This window comes from Euprymna scolopes, chromosome 22, assembly GCF_053919585.1.
Source record: "Euprymna scolopes isolate OS-2025 chromosome 22, ASM5391958v1, whole genome shotgun sequence".
Taxonomy (NCBI): Eukaryota; Metazoa; Mollusca; class Cephalopoda; order Sepiida; family Sepiolidae; genus Euprymna; species Euprymna scolopes.
Window position 1 is genome coordinate 47,798,224 of NC_136503.1, and position 27,692 is coordinate 47,825,915.

The 27,692-nt window shown below is 30.6% G+C and overlaps 1 protein-coding gene across 2 annotated transcripts in view; it reads left to right on the plus strand.

Annotated features, from left to right (window-relative positions):
• LOC145243417 (uncharacterized) overlaps positions 1-27,692 on the plus strand; it is a 136,680-nt gene that overhangs the window by 77,126 nt on the left and 31,862 nt on the right. Inside the window, exons 11-14 of one of the 2 annotated variants that reach the window (XM_080106279.1) lie at positions 276-293; positions 21,040-21,135; positions 22,210-22,380; positions 25,463-25,623. In XM_080106279.1, the coding sequence (XP_079962405.1) occupies positions 276-293; positions 21,040-21,135; positions 22,210-22,380; positions 25,463-25,623 (446 nt within the window). The remainder of the gene's footprint in view (positions 1-275; positions 294-21,039; positions 21,136-22,209; positions 22,381-25,462; positions 25,624-27,692) is intronic. The other variant, XM_080106280.1, reaches the window with a different exon arrangement.

The following is a 27,692-nucleotide window of genomic DNA, read 5'->3' on the forward strand; positions in this document are numbered from 1 at the left end:
TTTTTCGTTTTTTTTTGTTTTTTTTCATAATTCTTTGGGGTAATGCTACATATTTTTTTATAGAATACTTATACACTAAACTGAACGGAACACACAATTCAGATGTTGAGTATAAACCTATAATAAAGCAGCAGCCGTGCAGAAAACAATTGATCTCGTATGACATCATATTTATGCGTTTATGTATATGCAAATGACTCTTGACGTTATTTATCACATCTACTGACTTATGTCGTTATCTAATAATGCTTTTCTTTTCCGCTGTAATTCCACAGTTGAACAACAAATATATCGTGAGTTTCTTTCTGTTTACTTTTTATATTCTACCTGCATATTTATATTTCTCTATTTTATTTACTTTTTTTTTTTCTTTTTTTTTTGTCTTGTTTCCAAGGATTGGTCATGACATGTGGTAACCACAGCATTTGACTTGCTACCACTTTGCATATATTTTTCTGGATGCACATCTATGAACAATGCAGCAGATCCCTTAATAATATCATTTCTTAGTACACAATTTTATCAAGTTTAGGATATATATATCTATATATATCTATATATATATATATATATATATATATATTAATAAGCAGGTCTCATAAACATGCTGAACTAGAAGAATACTCGTCCCAGAGCAAGTAAAATTAATTTTCTGAACAGAGCAGTTTTTTATTAATTTTGTCTCCCTACAAAGATTAAAATCAAGATATATTGATATTAAACCTTATCTTTAGAATCCTTATTTTAATCCAAATCCATCCTTATTTGGATTCTAAAAAATGTCTAAAATGACTTAAGGTGTCATAAGAAATTGAAATTTAGGGAATCTTGTTTAATTTGTGTTTAATTACTTTTGTATACAATTCAGTGTAAATCTGAAATATTTAAATTTTCAATTGGGAATTTATGCCTATTTAATGCCCCTAAAACTTTAAAATATTTCAAACAAACTGAAATTTGTGAAATATTTATTAATTGGTGTTTAATACCTATTGTTAAAATTTCACAAAAATCAGAGGTACCTGTATTTTCACAAATGGCTTCCACTGCCTTTTTACCCCCCCCCCCCTTTGCATAAAACTAAATATAGTCAACATTTTAACCCCCCTCACGCCTAGCAAGTGTGTTCCAAATTTCTTGAGTATCAATTATTTTAAGAGTTAATCATGTCCATACAAATATATAAACATAACTTTTTAAAGATAGTTGAGTTTTTTGCTTTTTGTTTTGTCTAACTATGCTTTACTAGTTAAATAAATGCAGTTTAATTTGAAGAAAAAGAAATATACATTTACAGCTGCTCATTTTCTCACCTCAAATCTTAGTATTCAACAATTAGCTTCTTTTTTTTTTTTTTTGAATACATTTGCAAAATGATCTTTTTTAAAAAATATTTTCTCAAGAAAAAAATATCAACCCTGTTTTTAATTACCATACTGAAATACACTCTGACGCAAACAAATGGAGATAAATAAAACTATCCTGATGAAAATATAAAAAGTAAAGGCTTTAAATTAAAGAAAATTTTTAATGATCGACTCAAGATTTTTTAAGTGTATGAACTTTGTGATCTGATCCAGTCAGAAATGCGCATTTAGAGCAACTCATTTCCTCAATATTTTTATTTACTTTGGCTAAAAAGCAATAACACTGGATTAAACTTTATACAATTTTTTTTCCAAGATGTAATCATCAGATATGTGTAAATATCTTGAACCATATCAATATTTAATAAATATATATATATATATATTGAGTAAAACGCTTCATATTGAGCAATGGACACTGTTTCTTTTAAAAGTATTAATATGTTTACTAATACATTAAAATAAACTTTTCTATTTAGACTCCAGGTCTAATTCCCTCTATAAAATATAAAATATATATAAATGCTGAACATTTTAAGAAGTAATTTAAAATTCAGTGTATTTTGCTTAACATTGACTATGAATCAAATTATACTGCGAATCTGAAATATTTGAATTTTTGAATGAAAGCTTGTACACATATTATGCCACCTAAAACTCCTTTAAAATTCTTCAAATAAACTGAAATTTGGGAAATATCTACTGACATCCTATTTAACCTATTGTTAAAAATTTCTCTCAAATTGGAGATATGTGAATTTTCACAAATTGACGTCCATCACATTTTTACCCTATTTACATAAAACTAAAGGAAACTAAATATTGAACCCCTACTGATTTGTTTTTTTAGTAAAAAAAATTATTTATTTTGGGTGCTTGTTAAGATGCAGTCAACAGATCGAGTTTTTTTTTTTTTAAAATGTTATTTAAAGCAAAAACAATATTACCTTCTTCATTGTCATGTCGAAAATAGTAATGTATCCAAAACTTACAAAAAAAATCGAGTAGAAATTTATTTCTAGTTAAAAGTAATTTTCACATAAAATTTAGTAAAATCGCATTTTTCTTAAATGTTATAAAGTAGGCAGTAGGAGGCTATACACAGAGGACATAACTCCAAAAAGAATATTTTAGATTATTTGTATCATGGCTGCAATATTTGTCTATAGTGATAGACTTTCTTTTTAACTAAAAACACAATAGCAGTTGTTCTACTCAATGAATTTTTGGATATATTACTATTTTCGACATGATAGTTAATATTGCTTTTGCTTAAAATGATATATTTAAAAAATCGATTTGTTAACTATAGCTTAATAAGCACCTTGTTCTGTAATATATATACACTTGTCCATTTACTATACATAAGTGTCTCGGTAAGTTTGTAGTTTAATGATAAAATAAAAAGCATTGCAACAAATATTTCTTATATTGAATATAATACAGTAAAAATAATCATTCAAGCCAAAATTCAACTAAAAATTATTGGGCGATTATTGATTCATATTCATTATATCATATTTAATACTGATCTAAATATGCATTTTTTTCGTTTACTTGTTTGATTCTGGAATAATTGGATTCATAATTAGATTGAAGACTTCAAATTTTTATTATATGCCTTACAACTTTTCTGAGAATTTGTTTAAATTACTCAATTTTTATACACTGCTTATAAAAAAGAAGCAAAACTTTTAGATGGAGCATAAAAGCTTTCAATATACGAGATAAATTGGGATATCATTTTCTTGATCCCCACCCCCTCAAGATTTAAGTTTTTTTTGGTTTTTTTATACATGTTGTAAACTTAAAACAAGCTTTTTATATATTAGAACTGTTATTTTGGTATTATTTTATTATAGTATCAATGTTTAAAAATAGCCTTTTTTTTTTTTCTTGTAAAAAAATTATTATTTTATCCAAATATAGTCTAAGTAATTTATCAAATATTAAAAAATAAAATGTTAATCTATAATTTGGTTACTTTTTAATTTCTGGCTTGATAATTATGGTTCATATAAATACCTGGATTTCAAAAATTTTAATTTTGCTTTGGCGGCGTGGTTCTTCAGCTTTTATTTATTTTTTTTTTTTTCAATTTTGTTGTCAAATTATAGTTAAGTCAATCTTGATTTTTATATAAGGATTTTTATTAAAATCCTTTTAAATCTATTTTTGGTGAACTGAAGGCAGCTGCTTACATATGATATGGATAATAAGTATTTATTTATTAAAAAAAAAATAATTATATATTATTTAAAGAACATTATGTATTTGTTTGATTATACATTTTACATTTGTTTTCACAAAACACTTAAAACTCAGCCTGCAGGGCCAAAGCTACCAAGTGCATCCATTCTTTAGTTAATGCTCCTATTTACTTACCTCCCCACGAGGGCAGAGTTGGACACAGGGTCGGTTTTTAATGTTGGGAAATCCAGCTTCCCCAAAAGGAGCACTCTGGAGAGGTGCAAAAATAAAAATTATCTCAGTCATGAAGGATTTTTACTCGACTGACTAAGGACAGAAAAGTTGAAGTATAGCATCAGAACAGATACTACACTGTGATCTTGGCCTTTAGTTAATGTTATGGAGATAACCATAACATCAACTAAAAAATGGTTGCACGTAGTATCTTTTCTCTAGAGTTTCTATGAAACTGATGTATACTGTTCTTTGAAATATATATATATATATATATATATATATATATATATATTATGGTGTCTGTTGAGGAATTTGGTTAAACTTTATTTTAGAGAAAATCTGGGTTATTTATATTCCAGAAGGATTTATCTGTTAGGAACAAATAGCTCCAAATGGGATGAGTCTCTAAAGTTTCTATGAAACTGATGGTATCGATGGACCATCATACTAATGTATAATGTTCTTTAAGATAACACATCTACATCCAATGTATGATGATTCAGAAGTGGCAGTCCTTTATTATTTACATATAATTAGACCTGTCGGTTACATTAGACACTATTGAGATGAATGTTGGCAAAATATGTAATGATCATCATAGTCCCAATCAATGTCATATCCACTTCTATTTAGAAATCTTTTTTGTCACAATCTTTTTACAAATGCGGACAAGTGGTTATGCATACTTTTTATAATACACCCAATTTAGACATTATTAAACAAGCATTATTGATGTGCATATGTCTAACAGTTAAAACAATTAGAACAAATAATACATTGAGCAAAGATGTAAAAATATTTCCACTCCAAATTATCATTGAATTAATAATATATACATAGATACACTATCTATATAACTAAGTATGTTTGTCAACTGTTTAAATTAAAAAGTAATTACTTAGTAATAAATGAAGATAAAAAAATTTTCACTTTTTTCTTTTTTTTTTTTTTTTTTTTTTTTTTTTTTTTTTTTTTTTTACATGATTGAAAAATCTGTGATAACTGACAAAATATTATAAATCACTGGAATGCCGCCCGACATTGCCCGGTTGTAAGATACACTTAAATATATTTTAATTCATGGAGATTACATATTATACTGAACCTAATCTATAGCATTGAGATAAAAACTAATATATGACTTGGGTGCCATCAGCTAGAATCTGAACCAAAACATACAACTCTCCATCCTCATTCCTTAACCTCTGAGCCTCGTCCATATATATATATATATATATTCACCTGTCTTTTTTTTTTTCTTTTTTTTTTAATGGAATTGCCCGATTGTTGAAGACAAGCAAGCAAGGATGGCTAGACGGTTCAGAGTTTTATAATTATATATATTAAGAGTGTGCATTGATTTCAGTTAGAGTATAAACTAGGTAGCGCAACTTTTAAATGTACATAATTATGCATATGCACAGATTTTAGACCTGCATAACTATGCATATTTCCTTAAATCGGATTCTTTGTGTATTGTTTTGCAATTACTGAAAAAATCGCCTTAACTACAAAAGCAAATTTAAAAGTTTATATAAAAGAAAAAAAAATATTTGTATTTGGACTACTGTTCTCATCTCTGCTGTTATTCCTACAACGTTTTGGCTAATGAAACTTTCTTCAAGTGTATCTTGTCCAACTCCGGAAATCTTTTTGTTAAACCTGAGAATCTGTATGGAATTTTGAATGGAACACCGCTCCAGAAGATATCTCACTACTGATGCAATTCTCTATCTATATAAAAGCCAAGTACGTCCAAGGATGGAATACTGCTGCCATATCTGGGTAGGAGCTGCTAAAAACAGCCTATCCTGCCTTGACAGAGTACAAAATAGACTTCATGGCTTAGTGGAGGATGCCCTTTTCTCTACCCTGCAATGTCTCTCCCACAGAAGAGACGTTGCGAGCCTATCCTTGTTTTATCGTTATTTCCATGGCAGGTGCTCGTCTGAACTCCAATCTCTGGTCCCCCCTCGCCAATCTTTCACGAAAAACACCCGTCTAGCTGAATCCACTGTGAAAAATTTCCCTCACTCTTTATCTGTGCCTAAATCAAAACATGGATTCCATGAACAAAGCTTCTTTCTTAGAACTGCACGCCTGTGGAACTCTGTTCCGTCTGCCTGCTTCCCACCTGACTACAACTTGGATGTCTTCAAGTCCAACGTTAACAAATTCTTAATGAACCGCCCTCTTAAGTAAACACTTAATAAAATCTCCACTCTAACGTAATGTACTTGCAAAAACCCTTATCCCTGAGTGGCTTCCGGGCCTTGATAAGTGGTGACCACTGTGTAAAAAAAAAATAAATAAATAAAAATATTTTAATTAATAATCCAGATGAGCAGTTGCCATATTTTTTTTTCTAATGGAAATCTCTCTAAGCAAGGCATGAAGCTACTTGATGTAAAAAACTAAAAAAATAATATTTCAAGGTCAAAAACTTGCCGTGCTAGATGGAATGGATTCTGAACCAGAAAGCAGCAATTCTTCCCTCTTTGTCAGAAACATCACTCCTGGAATGTGAGAACTAAAGGACAAAAAAAAAAAAAGGAAACAAGAGTTACACAGCTGCCGAAAGTAAACCCAAGGTCCAGTTTCCACTCTCCTTGTTGCAGGTGTACAATGTGAGCCTAGCATGCCAGGTTCAATATCCATTGGAGTCATTGTTTATTTGCCTCTTCCCAAGGACAGAGTTAGATACAAGATCGATTTTCTTAATGTGCATAAAATCCAGCTCCTCTAAAAGGAGAGCTCTGGATTGGGACTAAAATACAACTGATCTCCTTCTAGAGGATTACTCCTTTACTGACTTAGGGCAGGAAAGATGAAGTGTAGTATCAGAACAGATACTACACTTTGCTTGTAGCCAATATCCATTGGGTCCACTAACACGAATAATATTGATAAAGATATGAATCAATCTCTTCCACTTTCAGCTATGGGTAAGCCAAATTCTAAAACTTTTAGAAGGAAAACTTTGAAATAGCACCAAAAGGAAGTGGAGAATCTAAGACCTTGAAATTGCCTAATCGTCATTCTTTGGCATCGATTGCACTTAAGATTGTACCAAACTGTCTTGAGAAGAATTAATTTGGCTCTCCTCAGTGAAACATAATAGGGATCTGATAATTTGGATCTGGGATCTTCATGTTTTTAGCTCAGATCAGCATATTAAAAGTGTTAAAATGATATTTGGCATGATATTCCAAAGCTGTGACATCAATGAACTAAAAGCTGAAAAGGCTCAATTTAGTACATATTTTTCTCTTTTTTTTATTTTCGCGATTTAACAATATTGATTTATTTGGTAAATATCTGATACCAAATCTTTATATAAAATTAGATCATTGTTGTGAAAACAAATGCCACACAATTTGGAGTAAATGTTACTAGAAACGTTTATTCATGAATTTTACATGATGGATATATTGATGCAATGTTCATAGTAAGCATGAGTGAGAAAGATGTGTGTTCATGGCGGCCATATTGTCAATCTCCTGATCCAATCTACTTTCTTTGTACTCCAGAGAGTTCCACATACAGCAAGGGCATAACTTTCTTATCTGTAAAAAACAAATTTTTCCCCATTTGATTATTAGATTACCTAGCGTTCTTTCAAACACTTTATCTTATAATATGAAATAAATATAACTGCGTTTTTGGGGTTTTTTTTTTTTTTTTTTTTTTGAGAAAAATTGCATAATGGTTATATAGTAAGTGATAAGTTATATGAAAATTCATGTTTTCAGACACTCCCTTCTTTCTTTCTCTCTCTTCTCTTTCCCTCTCTCCTCTTTCCTTCTCTTTCTCTCTTCTCTTTCTCTCTCTCTCTCTCTCTTCCTCTCTCTCTCTCTCTCTTCCTCTCTTTTTCTCTCTCTTCTCTTTCTCTCTTTTTCTTTCTCTCTCTCTCTTTTCTTTCTCTCTCTCTCTTTTCTTTCTCTCTCTTTTCTTTCTCTCTCTCTCTTTTCTTTCTCTCTCTCTTTTCTTTCTCTCTCTCTTTTCTTTCTCTCTCTCTTTTCTTTCTCTCTCTCTTTTCTTTCTCTCTCTCTCTTTTCTTTCTCTCTCTCTCTTTTCTTTCTCTCTCTCTCTTTTCTTTCTCTCTCTCTCTCTTTTCTTTCTCTCTCTCTCTTTTCTTTCTCTCTCTCTCTCTTTTCTTTCTCTCTCTCTCTCTTTTCTTTCTCTCTCTCTCTCTTTTCTTTCTCTCTCTCTCTCTTTTCTTTCTCTCTCTCTCTCTTTTCTTTCTCTCTCTCTCTTTTCTTTCTCTCTCTCTCTTTTCTTTCTCTCTCTTTCTTCTCTTTCTCTCCTTTCTCTTTTTCTCTCTCTTCTCTGATCCATAAAATTTTAAATTATGCATTTAAGTCAAAAGTTTTGCATTGCTGATGTTGGGCCATGTAAATCAAGACTAAATTTCTAAAACAAACTTGAAATAAATATTTATAAAATAATCTTGTTTAATGTCAAAATATGAGTATATATAGATGAAGCAAATGTTGAATTAACATTTAGAAGATAAAAAATCTACACACTTGCTTAAAACTTCAAAACAAGTACAAAACAACTAGATTTGATTCAATCTTATCATTTCAATTAATATCCATTTTGTATATTTTAATATAAATGATTTCAGTAGAATGAATACCGTTTTTGATTGTTATTTTACTCTAAACAAATAAGATTATCTTTATTTGATCAATAGATTTATAGAAGTTGTTCTTTGATATTAGTCCAATTTAATTCAATAAATTGCTAAAGTTTAAATATTAAAAAAAAAACATCCTATCAGCCAAACATTTTATTTTTTCCCCAAATTTCTATGAACATTTTTTTTCACTAAATGCAAATCTTGTAAAACAATTCCATTTCTAAAGACTAGTTCATATATTATTAGTGGTTCTATTTGAAATCATGTCCAATCCTTAAGTCTTGTTTTTTATTATTTAGTCTTTTTCTGTCTTTTGCTACTGCTATGTAGTGTTGGCCCTGCTTGTGTGGAGACTTGTGATGCCGTCCAACCACCCATTTTGGTGCTCATTGCTATGCCATTCTACTTCGCAACAATTACCATTTCTGTAGAAACCACTTTTTACTAACATGATCCACTCACATTCCTATGTTATCCCATATACGCACTCTGTTATTATTATTTTTTTTTTTAATAGAAAATATATTTACCCTCATTACATGTCTTCACAAACCCTTTCTCCCCTCCTCTCTGTCTCTTACTTATCCCTCCTCTCTGTCTCTTACTTACCCCTCCTTTCTGTCTCTTACTTACTTACCCTCTCTCCCTTTCTTACACCCCATCTCTTGTGTAACTCTTTTTCAAGTGTGCTTATGATTGAATGAAGACTGTTGGATATTTATGATTGAAATTTGGTGGACAAATCAGACACAAGTTTGACATGGTCAAATTGCTGAAAGAATGTGTATTTTATTAACAATTCCATGAGTGGAATTTTTGGCAGTCACAATATATTTTCTTTTTAATATCAGTACATATATAGATTGTGCTTTCAGCTTCCTTTCTCTCCTCTCCCCCTCTCTTCCACAAATTTTTACTATCCCTTCATCTATTTCTATTTGTGTACACACATTTGTAACCACCTCTTCTAACGTATCTATTATCAATAAACAGTATGAAAACAGCTTCATACATTAAAAAAATGTATCATGTGTGTGTATATATATATATATATATATATATATATATATATATATATATATATATATATATAATGTCTCTTGCTAGAGAAAATATTCTCCTTTTATGTCTTAAGCCCACTTAGCAATGAACACAATCACCTTTTTTTTTGTTGTTGATGATGATAGCATGTCTTGGCCACTTCAGCAGTGTTTGATTACATAAAACAAATATTTTCTTAGCTTTTAATGATACATCCCATCTCAGAGTTTTCTGGTTCTTTCCAAGCTTGAACATAAAGGTCATGGCTACTAAATAATCAGGCAATCTCTTACGTCACTGTAATTGTTGGCTATTGTGTAAGACTTTCATATTTTTATTTCCTATGCCAGATGGGATTCTGCCCCATTGATGCAATGCCAGAAATAATCTGCTCCAATGGACTTGCTGCACTTGTATCTCCCCTTCCCTTCAATGTAAATACCCTCCCCCCTCCTTGGCAGCTCACCTGACGAGCAACAAAACTGTAACTTTTTACTGTAGAGGTCTCTAGATGCCGGAAAATTTTTCTGTTCTAATATCTTCTTTCCTTGGACTGCTTACTTTTGGAACTCCCTCCCTGTTTCTCCCGATTGCACCAATATGCAGAAATTTAAATGTAATGTGAACATTCTCACTCAACTATCTACCCAAGTTGTTTTCTCTATAAATCTGGCCTCTGTCACGATAGCCCGTTATGCTTCAGTGACAGTATCTTGTTTGGGGGCTAACAAAAGTTGTTTTTTTTTTTTTTTAAAATATTTTAATAATAAATAAGAAGTGAAGAGTTTGCTGCTTTTTAGTTGCACTCTTCTAAACTCGATTAGACCTTATGCCTTCATCCAACTATAAAGATTTCTTTTAGCAAAAGAAACAAATAAAAACAACTCTCAAAACTTGTTATCACTATCTAATTTGAAACAAACAAAACATCCTCATTGTAGCTGCTGTTGATTGCAATAATTCCTCTCTCGCTCTTTCTTTGTTGACTAATTATCACTGTCTTCCTTATTTGCTGTGGATTGTGGTGGAAATGAAAGCAGAAAAAGAAGGAAAAAAAAAAACAAAACAATTATGGCCATTTTAGCTATTGGGTCTTGAAGAGACTGCATGTTTTCACGTTGATGAGCAAGTTATTTAATTTTTATGATGTTAAATAAAATGTTTATCATCATTCTGAAACTTCACTTTTTACATTTAAAAGCGGCCGATCACTACAGTGAAAGCATATAGTCTCTTCAAGGCCCAATAGCCAAAAAGGACTTAATTGTACTCTTTTTCTATTTCCGTTTCAGCCACAGTCTGCAGCAAATAAGTAAAACAGTGCTGATTGGTCAACAAAGGAAAAGGGAATGAGGTGGGATTATTGTAATCAGCAGCAGCTACATTCATCATATTATTTTCAGCTACAATGACAGGATATATTAATCCGTCTGTATTTTCTTACCAGCGATGAACACCACTCAAAAGAATATTGCAGCCTATAAATCTTATTTTTGTTTTCTTTTATCTAAGATACTGATGCATGAAAAAAATTAAAAAAAATTCTTAAACATCTCTTTAAGCTTCCATCTTTTCCCAACTTATAAAAGCTCCATGTTTAACACCTTGTTACTAACATCAAATAATGCATTCTTTTATCAAATACTAACTGCCTTACTCTACCTAATACGATTATGTTGCTTCTTGATGGCAGTGAGATAAGCTTCCAACTTGATCAATTCATTAAAATTAGTTTCTTTTGATCTGTACACAAGACATGACAAAAGTAAAAAGACACTCTTATCTATTAGATAAAAGGCAGTTGTCCGTGTACATGTTTGTATGTCCAGCTAAAAATCCAAAAACTACGAAACAAAGAGCCGCAAAGTTGATAGGTTTTTTTTTTTATCAGTATTGCCTTTGGATGAATAATGTCTAAAATTTACAAAGGATTATTTATTCTTTGGGAATCAAGTGGCCCAGATTTTGGGAGGGAAGTCAGCTTTCAGCCATTTCTAATGTTATCTGTTATATAAAGAACAGGTGAATGATTTAGATTCTTATTTCCGATACATTAAAATAATAGAGAGGAATGGGCTGGGCAGGGATGAAAGAGAGGTGGGGGAAGAGGCATGTGAAAAAAAAAATCAACTGAGAAAGATAGAAATACGGATTGAGAGAGGTAGAAGTTTTGATATAAAAATGTTACACCCATTTTTTAACCTCTTCTATTTCATTTTATATGGCCATGGACAGTGCCAGGTCAACCTGCTCGTCATTAGTAATGAAGCCTCCTGTGAGCTTCTTCTGATCGATCTGGAAGAGGCGATATTCATTGTTTTCCTTCTACAATGAATTGGATAATCACACGATTAACAGTGTAATTTCAGAATTTGACTGACAAAATGTCAGTTAGTATGAAATATTGAAGTCTTGAACTTTAAAAATGTATTAACCCAAAAGTCCTACAGACCCACTGTTCTATAGATGATTTCTTTTAAAAATTTATACAAGATAATACATAATAGTACTTCTTACTGCATATTTATTCTGAATAAAAGATGAAAATCATCTATATTCATCAAATTCTCTTTGAGAATTGTTGGGACCCTCTTAAAAATTCTTGTGAAATTTTCTAAAATTCTATTTGTTCGATGACGTATGACATATGTGTCTTGCAATAGTAAGCCACTAACTTGTTGCCAAACGTGCAATACAGTATAATTCTTTGTTTGAAGTGCTTTGCTCTTTACTGTAATATGTAAATTTTATCTTGAATGTATAACATCTTGATTTCTCAAATATATCACAGGCACCCAGTGTCCTATTTATACAAGGGGCATGCAATAAGTAATGCCCCTGACCCACTTCCAATTGTCTGATCTAGCGGAAATTTTGCATGTGCAATGATTTATATCTCTACAGGTTATGTGGCAAATTACAGCTCTGAACTAAGTGTGGTTTCTGTTTTACAGGTGTTTGAACTGAGTCAGGTGTGAAATAGAGCCTGTTGAATGTCGAGCAGTGATCCGGTTTTTGTATTTGAAAGGACGCACACCACAAGAGACTTTTGATGAAATGAAAGAAATTTATGGTGATAATGCCCCATCATATGACCTTGTAAAACGCTGGCATCGTGAATTCAAACATGGCCGGAAGTCTGTGGAAACAGCTCCCAGACTTGCCCCCCCCCCTTCTATCATTGATGAGGCATCTATATGTCAAGTTGAGGCTGCCATTTTGGAAGATCGGTGCATTAGTATTTGCCAAATAGCTCAAGATGTCAAGATTAGTACAGGGTCTGTGGAAACTATCACTCATGACCATTTTCATATGTATAAGGTGTCTGCCAAATGGATTCCCAGGTTGCTCACACCATTCCAGAAGCGAGAATGCGTCTAGTGCTCGAAGATGAATTTGGAGATGTGCCAAGAAAATGAGTCAAAGTTTTTCAAAAGACTGATTACACAGGATGAAACCTGGGTCCATCACTATGATCCAGAGACCAAAGCCCAGTCAATGCAATGGAAGCACTTGGACTCACCACCTCCAAAGAAGGCAAGGGTGCAGCCCTCCGCTGGAAAGGTCATGCTCACAGTCTTCTGGGACCAGGACGGAGTAGTGATGACAGATTTCCTAGGAAAGGGTACCACAATTACAGGAGCCTATTATGCTTCACTTTTGAGGAAATTAAGGGAAGCTATCAAAATCAAGAGGCAGGGCAAGATCAGCAAAGGTACCCTCCTCCTGCGGGACAACGCTCCGGTCCACAACTCGCATGTTGCCAGATCAGAAGCACGGGTGTGTGGTTATGAAATCCTTCCCCATCCTCCCTACTCTCCTGACCTTGCACCCTCTAACTTTCACCTTTTCCCAGCCATGAAGTTGTTTTTGAAAGGAAACCGTTTCCCAGATGATGCAGCCTTAATTTCTGAAGTCACGTCGTGGTTGGAGGACCAACCTAGGGTGTTCTACAAAAACGGTCTCCAGAACTGCATCAAACGATGGGAGAAATGCATAACTCTGGGTGGTTCCTATGTATAGAAAGACTAATAACTGTGCCAAGTTTCATTGCTCTACTCTATGGGAAGTGGGTCAGGGGCATTACTTATTGCATGCCCCTCGTAGAAGAGTCAATATTTCGCTTTCTAAATAAAATAAATAGCTTTTTTCTTTTTCATTTGTGTATTTTAACCCATTTTAGTCAATACACAAATACCCAATAGTAAAAAGTTTACATACCCTGAAACTTCATGGATTAATTAAACACTGTTTCGGGCCTCTCAACAGCTTTTTCATGACCCCCCCCCCCTCACTGATGTGAGGCCTGATTATCTGAATTGCATTTAAATGAACGGCTCAATACAATAAAAATTGGATGTTTAATAATTTAGCGTTTCCTGTTATGAGTAACAGGTTTGCATTTCACGTGTTGTTTAAATATTCAAAGGCTGCATCTTTGTTGAGTTAAGACGTGTTCATATCGAAAGAAAAAGAAAAATGAACAAATAAAGAAATAATTTTTTAAAAATACAATGAATAGAAATAAATTAAATAAACAAATTAAATAAAGATGTAAATAAATGAATGTATGAATAAATAAATCTAATCAGAGATAACTACACTGTAGAAAATTGCTACTATATCATGCAATAATTATTAATTATATATTATATATAGTGTCTTTTTACTTCTGTCATGCCTGTGTATAATATGAATGAAAAAGGCTTATTTCACTATATCTTTATTCGTCTTCATGTTGGCACACATTAAATATACTTTTCACTCTACTTCCTTCCTTTTCCCACACATTTTTTTTTTTTTTTTTTTTTTTTTTACTTTTTGTATTTAAAGAATACTTTATCTGTATATTTAAAATATCTTGATTAACTTTTGCAATATTTTTGCTTGTAGATTTATCTCACTATTTCATGGGAAAAGTAGTTTAAAATGATAAGAATTATGAAAGCTTTGGTTTTGAATAAGCATGCAATTTTTAAAGCAAATAAATTGGTGTGGTTAATACAGTATTTATCATACAGAGTGCCCACAAAATGATAGAAAAGTTAAATTTTTAGTCAATATAAAGATGTGATGTGCACCCCAAGTGCTCCACGACATAAATCAATTAATGAGAGGAGATGAACAGATGTGGTAAAAAAAAAAAAAAAAAAATGAAGCAAAAGCCAGATTGGCCCAGGGTCAATTCTCCTGACTTCATTAAACCAAATAAATGGTTCTTAAAAAGTCCAGATTTTAATGGCATAGATTTAGTTATACAAACTTAAATTACAGACGAGAAAAATCAGGGGCATAAAATTCTTGAACTTTGAAAGGAACTTGTAACAATATCCTGCTTGAAATCAGTCCAACAATTGAAAACATTTTGGTTTTATGTTTCACACTTTGTATGATAAATAAAGTAATAAGATTAGGTGTTAGTAAAGATCCTTTTTTGTGTGTGTGTGTGGGGGGGGGGGTTATTTTACTATTCCAGTTTTTTTTTATTTTTGCTATTCCAGTTTTTCTTTACTTTTGCTATTTCGTTTATTTTTTTACTATTTCTTTTTTTTTTACTATTCCAGTATTTTTTTATTTTTGTTATTCCAGTTTTTTTTTTTTATTTTTGTTATTCCAGTTTTTTTTATTTTTGTTATTCCAGTTTTTTTATTTTTGTTATTCCAGTTTTTTTTAGTTTTTTATTCCAGTTTTTTTAAATTTTATTATTCCAGTTTTTTTTTACTTTTACTATTCCAGTTTTTTTTTACTTTTACTATTTCATATTTTTTACCATTTCGTTTTTATTTTTGTTTTACTATTCCAGTTTTTTATTTTACTATTCCAATTTTTATATTTTATTCAATTTTTTTTACTATTCCATACTTTTTTTTTTTTTTTTTTACTTTTACTATTTCAGTTTTTTTATTACTATTCCATTTTTATTATTCCAGTTTCTTTTTCTAACAAAGTTTTGATGACCACAATTACATTTTCAATTTCTTTATATAAAATACTTTTGATTTTTATAGAATTGCAGTATTTTATTATAACTACACCTTTTTACTTAAATGGATGTGTTTATCTGGTGTTTAAAATTCTTGACATAAAGTTTCTCTATTTTATTCTTGTTTTTTTTTTTTATACACACCCTTCTCAATCAATATGATTACCAAATTGAATAATTTTGTCTTTCTTCTATATTTTTAAGTGCAAGTTAAACATTTGTCATGATAGTACAAAATGATTTTCTTCATGAAATTCTATCATTTACATTGGTTTCGATATGCCATTGCTTGAGGTCATATTGACCCAATCCTTCCAAGTCTTTGGTCTGTCTTTTCCTTGATTACTCTCTGCCAAGATTTGTATATACCTATTTATCCATCCAGGACTCTCATGCTACCAGATCTGGTTGTCTGAAAATACCGATTTCCTAACCTAAAGTGCAATAAACATTGATGTTGTTTTTTTTTTTCCTTGCCCTTTACAAAACTCAATAATGTTTTGCAAAGTTTTAAAAAAAAACAACCATTTTCCTCTAAAAAGCAGCCAAACACCATAAATAAATATTTGGAGATATAAAGAATTTGAAGAATAAAACCTTTTTTTTTTTTTTTTAAAATTAAATTATTGGAATTGGCATTAAATAATCGGAAAAGGGTTGATATACCACAAAACAACCAAACCAAACACTATGAATAAACATTTGAAGGTATAAAATACTTGAAGCATAAAATTTTTGCCAAAATTACTGGAGTTGGTATCGGATAACCCGTAAAGGGTTGATATTTCATAAAACAACCAAACCAAGCCATCCAGAACATTGTTTGACAGTTCATCTCATTGGAGCCAGTTGCAATGCAGAGCTGACTCCAATCCAGGGTACCTTCAGCCTCAATAGCATAGAGTGAGAATAAACTCTTTCACCAAGACAAACACCACAAATCCACCGAATCATAGACCTGTCATTCGTCTGCGTTCCTCAAAGACTGAATTAATGAGAGCCCAGTGTTCACTTGCATGTAACCTTGCACTACAGATATTTACACTGCTGTAAACTTGACCCAGAATATCAAGTGAAAAGGCTTAAATTTTTAATTTGCTTTCTTGTTGGATTATCTTTCTTAGATGTTGACTTAAGCAATGACAGATGAGCAAAGCAGACATTTTTTTCTCTTGCCTCTAATTTCCAAATCTTTACATTTTCATTATCTCGCAATAATACATTTCTGGTATTATCCATATTATATTTCTCTTAGTCTGTCTTGTATGGATCTTTGTTATGGTAAGGTGCGACGAACTAAGTATTATGGTATCTGTTTGATGCATAGAGATGATTAGCGATTAGTATTTAATGCAATAATGAGCTGTATTCAACCATGAATTTGGCATAAAGTACTCATACTAAGTCAACAAGCTATGACTTATACCTGTTTTTTATGGGTATAAAAATCTATCATTTATAATATGGAGCTTCAGGTTTTTTGGGGGGTGGGGGTCTATAAAATGTATAAGAATTGAGTTTAATTTTTGGAAATGTTTCAAAATATAATCTTTAACTGTTTATGTACTTCGATTAATGACCATATATGGAATCATGTCTGATTAATGATTTGTACTTATTTTTTGTGTTGGTATTTTGATAGGAGTTCATCTCTTATTCAATTGTTTCTCCTTGAATTATTTTATTGCTAATTTTTCAACAATGCTAATCTTACACCTTCTTAATGTTAATGTGAAACTGATTTTTAAAAACATTTATATATGTTCCGGTTCATACTATGTTATCACTTTTCACACACATTTTATCTGGTGCTATTAGATCAAACTGTCTAAAGATACCGGCTTTCTGATCTAAGATGCACCAAATACTAATGTTATTGTTTTTGCCTTTCCCTTTGCAAAACTCAATCATGTTCTGCATAGTCAAATCAACAACTTTCCTATACAAAAAAACAAAAGCCAAACACCATAAATATTTAAAGATATAAGAAAAGTACTTGAAGCATAAAATCTTTTCCCAAATTCAGATTCAGCATTAAATAACCCGAAAAGGTTTGATATGCTGTAAAACAAAACAATCAAACCAAGCATGTTAAAAAAAAAAAATGAAATCGTGCAATTGGCAAAATGATTCATAGTGAATTAATTTGATGTCATGAAAGTAAAAAAATTTCAACTTTACTCATTTTTAAGTGAATTGTTCCAAAATTGAATTATTTAGAACCGTCAACTAAACACAGCACAATTTTAAATAAACACATTTCAAAAGTGACATTTATCAATATGATTGGAAGAATATGTAGCTGCCGAGAGAATATTTATAGTTTTAAAAAGCATTAAAATAAAAAGCACCATGGAATGTCTATGGGGCTCCGCTAGTTCTATTATAATAGAATGGAATAAAATAAAATGTTTTGTAGAATAATTATTGGTTTATTTTGTTTCTATATTTTCCAAATCTATTTTTATAATGTGGTTGAGTTTTTGTATATTCAGTTTTCTAAATTATCATGTGATGATTATTGTAGCTATGTTTGAATTATCTTGTTGTAGAACCTATATACATTATCTCATATTTTGTTACCTTTTTCTGTATACATTATCTCATATTTTGTTACCTTTTCTGTATATAAAAAAAATTTCTGTACTTTTTATACAATTCTTATATACTACTAGATTTGGTTTTAGAAAATCTATTCGGTTACTGATATTTATGGATAGTTTGATTTCTCTGCATTCATATTATATATAGCATATGTTGTTAGTTGTCTGGGATATCTTCAGTCTTGCGTATGTTTTTTTTTTTTTTTTTTTAAGTAAGATGACCGATTTGATTTTAGTTGGGAGTGGAGTTGTTACACTGTATATTTTTTTTTTAAACATAAAATCTAGAATTTGATATTTTGTAATTTCTTTAACAACTTAAAAATTCCATTATTGAGTTTATTTTATTATTTATTGTTTATTCTACAAATTAAACTTATTTTTCCCCCGAGCTTATTCATTATTGTTGCAAAAAAAACAAAAAAACAATTGATATTCATGTTATTAAGAGCAAGCTATCTGCATGTTTGCTTAGGACTTTTCTGACAATATCTTCACATCTGAATTTATGCTTTTTGCATCTCATTTTTCTATCACACTCGCAACTACTAACAAATATACTCATCTGTTTTTTAATTTTTTTTTGGGGGGGGGGGAGGGGTATGGGCAGGGTTGTATATGGGTTGGGAGTGGGAGGTTCCAATTCTTTTTTTAGACCGGATCATCATTCTCATCATTCACGTAAGTACTTTTTATTCTTCTGCTGTGCCATCTTCAGATTATTTCTTTTATTCGCTTTATGTATTCATCTGTAAGTTGAAGGTATATTTATTTACATTATTTTCTTTTTTGTCTTTGTTTTAAGTTTTATTTTCCCAGTTTATTTTATGTGATAATTTTAATTTAGATTAAAATGGTTTATGAATGAGGGGTAATCATACGTCCATCTCCATTATCATTAAAGTTTAGTTGTAATTGACGGTCTATCTATTCTATTTTTACTTTGCTGCCAGGAGGTTAGACGCAAGGTCAGGTGTCGTTTTTGCACACTATTTTTACTCCTGATCTAAAATGGAACACGTACATCAAATCTGTTGTCAAGGTCGCTGGAAAAATATTGGAATCATTCTATCACTCCAGTAGATATCTCACTGCCAATGCAGTTCTCTACCTCTATAAGAACCAAGTATGTCCAAAGATGGAATACTGTTGCCATATCTGGGCATGAGCTGCTAGAAAGACCTTATTCTGCCTTGACAGAGTTCAAAATAGACTTTGTAACCTAGTGGGGGATGCCCTTTTCTATTCTCTGCAAGCTCTTTCCCACAGAAGAGATGTTGCAGGTTTGTCTCTTTGTTATTTTCATGCCAAGTGCTCGTCTGAGTTCCAGTAGATGGCCCCCCTCACCAAACTTAAAAAAAACAAAAAAAAAACTCTTGTCTAGCTGAAACCACTATCAATAATTTCCTCTCTCATTACCTGTGTCTAAACCTAACTGTATACTCCATAAAAAAAGCTTCTTTCTTAGAACTGCACCCCCTGTGGAACTCTGTTCCATTTTCCTGCTTTCCAACTGACTACAATATGGTTGTCTTCAAGTTCAACATAAACAAGTTCTTCATGAGGCATCCCCTTAAGTAATCCAATTTACCAAATTGTCACTACTAACGATTACTACGATATTGTCCCATTGACTACTGTATGTTCATTAACGCTTATCCTCGAGTGGCTTCTGGGCCTTGATCAGTGGTGATTCCTTTGTAAAAAAAAAAAAAAAAAATGCCCTGGCCGACAAAAAATGACTAAGCAGCCCCATTAGCATTCTCTAGCAAGAGCATCTTAGACAACTGGTAATAAACTTATTTATTCTCAGAAAGAAGATAAAGCCTGGGAGAATGGACCGCCTAGAACTGAACAGAACCCCACCTCAGCCCAACATCATTAAAAGACACTTTTAGACTGATTTGTGTTGTAATTCTTTGAGTTCATATTTGAAAATAATTAGATAGAATATCCATTCGATGCATAAATAAACAAGTAGACAACATTGAAGCTTTATAGAAAATACCGTTTGTTTTGGCAGTGCTAAAAAAGAATTAAAAATAGCTATTAATCAATCTTTAGACAAAAATGAGATCAAACATCCTTGTACATTCCATCATGGGCTGGTGAGTTGAAAGAATCGGCAACAAAACGTCTGATTGGTACGACTCTCTCGATGCAACCTGCATGAATGCTAAAGAGAACTAACTCAACAAATTGTATTCTTACACCAAGACATCTAATTGACCAATGGGCACATTATCCAGTGGCAAGCCTGTCTACATCAAGAGAAAGTAGTACATCAAACTGTGACCATAACAAAATGTAACTGTTTGTTCTCAATGGTAACACTTAAATCCATTACCAATATTTAATGTAAAGTTATACAATATTTGATAATTAAATAGTAGCGTAGACTAGACTTTCATGCCTTGGTAGTACAATTAGTCTGGAAGAACAATATATAAAGAATATTTTTGTGACGGAACATTTTCATCTTGAAGTCTACGCAATTATGCAGTATGTGGAAATGATGAGAATAATGGAAATAGTATTTCGACAAAATAGAGAAATAAAAAGGAACAAACCGAGTTATGTGTTCATCAACTTTTCATCTTTATTTCATCCAGAGGAAGTCTTGAAATAAAGACGAAATGTTGGTCTGTTCCTTTTTATTTCTCTAGTACATGGAAACTATGCATAAATAAACTAATTAATATTGAAATTAAACTAATCATCTAATAAGAACCATGAAAAATAAGTGATTAATGCTCATTTTTCAAAGGAATATGCAAATTAGTTAACATTCTTATAGTCGTTCACATATCTATGACTGAGTACATTAAGAAGTTTGTTTTAATAATTTTTAAATAGAAAAAAAAAAGTAGGTTTTTAATATCAGTATTGTTTTGGTGCAAAGAATTTCTAGTCTATTGTTTTTAATTTGTTGTTACATTGTGTATGATTTTGGTTTTCTTTGTGGACTTTCAGTATGCAAAAACTGCCAAGCATGATGTTCCTGAGCATATTCAGTATGGAAAACTTTTAAAAGAACTCACCAAAATATCTCGGAATCTTGAAGTGCAGGTGAGTTGGACTTTTTTTCTCTTTAATTTTCCCCCCTGTTTAGAAAGCAAAATTAATTCAAAGAATATAATAAAATATAAATTAATGGGTTCAATTTTTATTGATCGACTGTAAGATGAGGAACACTATGTGAGTACATATATATATATATATATATATATATATATATATATATTTCTTTTACAAAGTTAATCAATGGTATGAACTGTATGATTACTTATGAAGGAGATTCATTGAATCTCCTTCATAAGTAATCATACAGTTCATACCATTGATTAACTTTGGTACTCACATAGTGTTCCTCATCTTACGGTTGATGATCATTTTGTTTCATTAATGATGTATGTATCCATGACAAAATGAAAATATAATATTCCAAAAGTCAGCTAAATTGATCCAATTGTTGTATTTTCAATTAAGAAAATCAAATCCTATGAGTAACCAAGGATATTCTTGCCCACCATTGTAAAAACAAGCTAAAAAATAAAGGGAGATAATTCAATAGTAATTCAAACTTGCAGAATTTTTGTTGTAATGCACACAAATTCCCGTTAATCACTTGAAAATGATTTTCTTTATAAAAATAAAACTACTTGAATTTAATTTTTGGAATATGGTAAAACCTTTACCCTCTTTGTCAGAAACACCACTCCTGGAATGTGAAAACTACACTATGTTTTAGATTATTAATAAAACTTTTTGTTAATAAAGCCTTTTTTAATAAAAATCCATAATAGCATGTTTTGTTTATGAATAAACCAAGAGTAAAAATTTTTAAAATCAATTTCAAGGCAAAATATGTTATTTTGATTGTTGTTTATTTGGGGGGGGGGCCTCAAACCTATTTTAATCCATTTTCTTGAGTTAAGATTTCTATTTGATCAATAGGCAATTCAATCTCTTTTTAAATTTTGCATTCTTTATAACTAAAAGGCGTTTGTGTTCTATTTCCATTTCTTTTATGAGTTAAAAAGTGGTTAAATTTGGTCTCTCTTTACTCTAAAGTTGTCATATTTTGTTTTACCATTTTTTTTTGTTTTGTTTTTCTTTTTCACACGAAAAACAAAAACTCAGAAAACTTCTCCAAAACCAAAAATGGAACGCAAACGTCGGAAAAAGAACATTCCTACTCCAAAACAGATGCAAAGTTTGGACATCCTGCATCAACACACGACAGAAAAGTTGCAAGAATTACAAAAGCAAGAACACAAAAATGAAGAACACAAGAATGTCTATGCATTCTCTGTAAGTTAATATAAAAGAGAAATATTCATTTTTACTCAATTCTAACATGGAATGAAAATTCTTACTTTGTTGTTTGTTTTGGTTCAAATATTTTTATCAGCTAAGTGTTTTCAAATGAACTTGAAATTAATAGTTTTATCAATCTTTTTCAGATAATGTCATTTTCAAAAACAGTGTGTGTTTGTCTCTGTCTCTTCTTATATATCAATAAAAACTACCAACTTGAAATATTTATTTGCAGCAATATAAAACATTTACATTAACAACAAATTAGATACAAGGCCTCTCATAAGTGTGGGAAAATTGGTGTTGTTGGTAATCCTTGGTCACAATAACTAAAAAATGTCTATCCTACTCTTTACTAGAATCATCAATCACCATAATACCACATTTACTCCAGGGCCCGTCCTGCTTAAAATTTCCAAAATGGGTTAAAAAAAATTTTTTATTGAAATATAATACTTGATATAAAATAATTTCATTGGCGAGAATCTTATAGTTAAAAGTAAACAAATTAAAAAATTGGTTAGTAAGACTCCTCCCCTCCTAATCCTTTCTAAATAATAGACTGCATACTGTTTTCCAGTTTTTGAGCTTCCAATTTGATTTGATTTAACAAACAAAAATGACCCTTTGTTTAAGTTTAAAGATGATTTTTCTCTCCCCCCCCCCCTCCGCTTTTTTTTTTTCAATCAAAATTCTAATAACTACTAGTTACTAAAATAAAAAAGAAAATTATCAAAAACATTGACTTTTATTTGTCTCATTCTTGTTTCTGTTGCGGGTTTATTTTTAAGCAACATTTGACTACACATAACAAAAGATGTAAATATCATTGAATATTAAGAGGTTTCTAAACATATGAAACTTAATAATATTTGTGAGATCTAAAACTTTGGCCATATATTCTCAGATACCCAATTTTGCTATTTTTAATCACTGTCATATCAGTAGAAAACTTATTGCAAAGGTTCTATTCATTTTTGCATCATGAATTTTTTGTAAATATCATAATATAATACAAATTATTGGGATGATTAAAAAAAAACTTATATGTATATATTCTTTTTTAGCAAATGAAGGTCAATATCAATTTGCCTTATTTGACTTAAGATAAAAAAAAAATACATACAGTGATTTTTAGATTCATTCAAGTATTTAAAATCCATATCAAGCACGATCTGACGACTCATTGGTATTATTGTACTGGGTATTCCAACAGTTCTTCATGGCAAATTTGGTGTGATTCTAACCAGTAGTTTTGGAACCATAAGTGTTTCTTGCTATTATATAGTACTAGCAGATGTACCCAGCATTGCCCGGTATTAAATGTAACATTAAATTCTTTAAAAAAAAAAAATCAATAGAATAAAAAAAATGCAGAAAGAACCTGAGACATGTGTATGTCAGTATTGTTTTTTTTTCTAAACAAATAAATAAAAAAAATAAAAAAAGTCGAGCTGAGATTGAAACCAAAACCTAAAGACAGCAAGTCAAGCATGATAACCATTAGGCCAGCTTGAAACGATCTTTAAAAAGTGTTTTCAACCCTACTTATTCTTAACATAAGGAAGCTGTCACGTGAAAGATTTGCGCATGCGCAGTCATGAAACAGATGATAGATAAAAAGCTGATGACAACCCCAAGTACCAATTTTTCAATTTTAGCCATCCTTTTTTTTTTTTTTTTTTTATCAGATGGAAATCGAATAAAAAGTTTTCCCCGTGTCTGAATACCTTATATACTAAATTTCAAGTCTGTAGATCAAAAATTTCTTCAGTATATAGGTTGAGAGTTGTCCTCACATACACACACACACATCACTTTTCTAGATATATTTTTATATATATATATATATATATATATATATATATTATAATTTTTGCCCTCTTTTGTTGTGTTTTCATGCCAAATAAGTATTTATAAGTGCTTATTAATAGTAGTGGTAGTAGTTCTATAATTGTTACTCCTCTCCTCCCACCACCAGGATTTAACATGCTAAGTTTTGTAATTCAGTACAATACTTTGAATCCTATAAGTGTTTATTGTTTTTAGTATTAGCAGTAGTATTAGGTTGTACCCTATTATTAAGCACCCAGAATCTGAAGGGTCATCAAAGCCAAATTTGGTGCTGTACTTGCCGGTGATTTTGAACCTAGAAAAGTTTTTTAATATTACCAGTACTAGTATTAAAATTTTCACTCTCTATAATGCGCACCCAGTGCATCAAAGATGTTTTATGCCAAATTTGATAAAAGTCTGGTAAAAATTAATTAAAATTTTATCTGTCAACTGTTTCATGACTACATGCGCGAATCGTTCACATGACAGCTTCCTCATGTTAAGAATCCAGCCCACAATCTGTATTATGAAAGATTTCTAGTTAATTACGATAAAAATCCACCGTTTGCTTTAAGGTAACTAAACTTTTGAACAAGCTCAATAGCTTCGCTATCCAAATGTACTTTCTCCTTGTCTGAGTTCTTATCCATCTCCATTATTTTACACTTCCTGCATACAAATTGGTTATACTTTCTCGATCTACTAGTGTGACTAATTATAATGATAATTAGGGATGTGACAACAGCATATTCTTTTCATTATTTTGACTCTTGAGTATATATCCGTTAATATCTTATGTTTTTATATAGACTGATGTGATTCTCTGTTGATTGGTTGTCTCTTACTGTGTCGGATATCTACTTGAGAGTCAAAAGAATGAAAAGAATATTCTGTTGTCACAGCCCTAATGATAATAGACCTCTACTGGATAAGTGCGAAAAGGACTGGGATCTTGGGGAGACTTGTTGCTATCCAACTTTCAGGGAAGATGAATGGCTGTTGCCAGCGAGAAGTCATTAGCAAGCAGCTGTTGCAAAATTTATTGAAAGAGGTGGAGAGTACTGAAAATCTGGAGAAACTTAGTGTCAGTGATTAATCTCTGATGATATCCTGTGTGAGAACTCCTAGTGAGTACAAATACAAATAATTTTTTTTTTTTAAATCTAACCTTGAAAAATGAGCAAAGCATGAATATTTTATTTGATCTGATTTCTATCTATATATTTAACTTTATATCTAGGACGAACCATCCCCTCCACCTACCAGTCTGAAGATGCGTATTCCCAAAACAGGAGCATTTTTTGACAATATATTGAAAACTGCCAAGGAAGAGGAAGAAAATGTCAACCCTGTGGATATTTCCTCTCTCAAATTGAAAGTCTCCAATGGTAGGATAGTAGGGTAAGTTGTGGAAAAAACATTGCCAAATACTTTCTTTTCTCTTTTCATCAATTCTTTAGTTTAATGTTCAAACTCTACAAAGAATAAAAAAGAATCTGTGTGTGTGTGTGCATAATATAGGAATTCACTGTTTTAAGCACTGTTGATATATGGAATATAAAATTTAAACTTTAACACTTTTAAGACCAAAACAAATGAAGACATTTTTTTAATAAATAAATAAATATATTTATTAAAATAAATTCTATATTTTGAATCATGGCAAATGATTTCGTTTTAATAAATAAATATGTTTATTTATTAAAAATTAATAATATTAATAATATAATAACAATTAATTAATAAATAAATATGTTTATTTATTAAAAATTAATAATATTAATAATATAATAATAATTAATTAATAAATAAATATGTTTAGTTATTAAAAAAATGTTTGCACTTGTTTTGGTCTTAAGAAACCTCTTTAGGCTATAGCATTAGGAATATATATATATATATATATATATATAATGCCATGGTCTAAAAAGGTTTCTTTTTTTTTCTTTCTCTCTTTTACTTTTCCTTCCTTAGTGTTCTGATGTTATAATAAAGTTATATGTAACCTTTATTATTCATCTTTTACTTTATATATATATATATATATATATATATAGTATTGGGACAATGAATTGGTATAATAATCAGAAAAATTTGTGCCTATTTTCTGATGCCAAAAACGATTTCTTTAATTATCTTTTTTTTTATTTGATTTTGTTTAAAACAAAATATTCTACTGCTGGTAATAATGAAATAATAAATATTTATTGATTTTAATCTACCAGTAAAACTAATATCTATAGATCACCCCCTCCCCCACAAGTGTTTTTACATTTGAGAAAATATATGCACATTTAATATGTATTTTTAAGGTAATCCGGGGAAAAATAACTACATTATAGCTAAAGAGATTTATAAAGAATCAGGATGAGTAATTTAGTACAGAATCAGTAATTGTATCAGAATTAGGAAAAATATTGGCGTCATCCCATCACTAAAATATATAATTTCTTTTTGATTCTCTGCAGAGTTAAAAAAATTTGGTCTCAGCATACAAAAGAATGATTTAACATTTTTAAGTCCATGTTGCAGAAAAACAACCTTTGCAAGAATATGACTTTATCCATAAATTACATAAAACAAATCAATATTATCAATAATTTTGTTAAGCAAATGTATTTGCAATATGCGTCAAAACATTTGCATGAAAACTATTTATGTAATAAAGTCATTTTACTGTAAGTAATTTATGTGATTAAAATAGGATTTATTTATAAAGAATCATGTTCAGATTGTGTTAATACAAATCGGTCACAAAATTTTACAAATTTCTCAAGTGTATTGCATTAAAGCAATTATGTCAATAATACTAATTTGTTTTAAAAAATTTGTGGATAAAATTTGATTCAACAAAGTTTTTTTTTTTTTCTCCACACGGACTTTCTGCCAGAGTTGAATAAACATACTAAAGTAAATAGCATAATAATACCCTATTGAATATAGAAGATTATAAAAAAAGAAATTATTTGTACCTCCCCACACACCTTCCATTTTTGTATAACTCAATGAAAGACTCAACTACAAATTTGATATATTAGGACAATGTTGTTTCTTGGTTTAGACGTAAACGTAGTTGTATTCATTTTTTTTTTTTTTTTTTTTTACGTATTCTCAGCTTCCTACTTGCTGTTTAACCACGTTTCAGTTTTAGCTAACTCATCTTCTGGCCTTCTTCAAAATGGTTAACTTCGATGAGATAGGAATGCTGAGTTTTGTATATATGTATGCCCAGTAATTACTGCCTTCCATAGTTGTTGTCTCACCATGTTTTGGGCCAATTAATCCTCTGATAGGATTGAAACTGCTATCTTCAGTCAATGCTCACCTGGAACCATAGAGACTCAATGCTTCTATCCACTATGCTGCCACGGGCCCCATTCTAATTTTTAAGTGCAGCAAAAATGCAACTTAACATAAGGACATTGAATTCCAGTCAACAACATTGGATAGGCTTTTATAACTAAACTAAT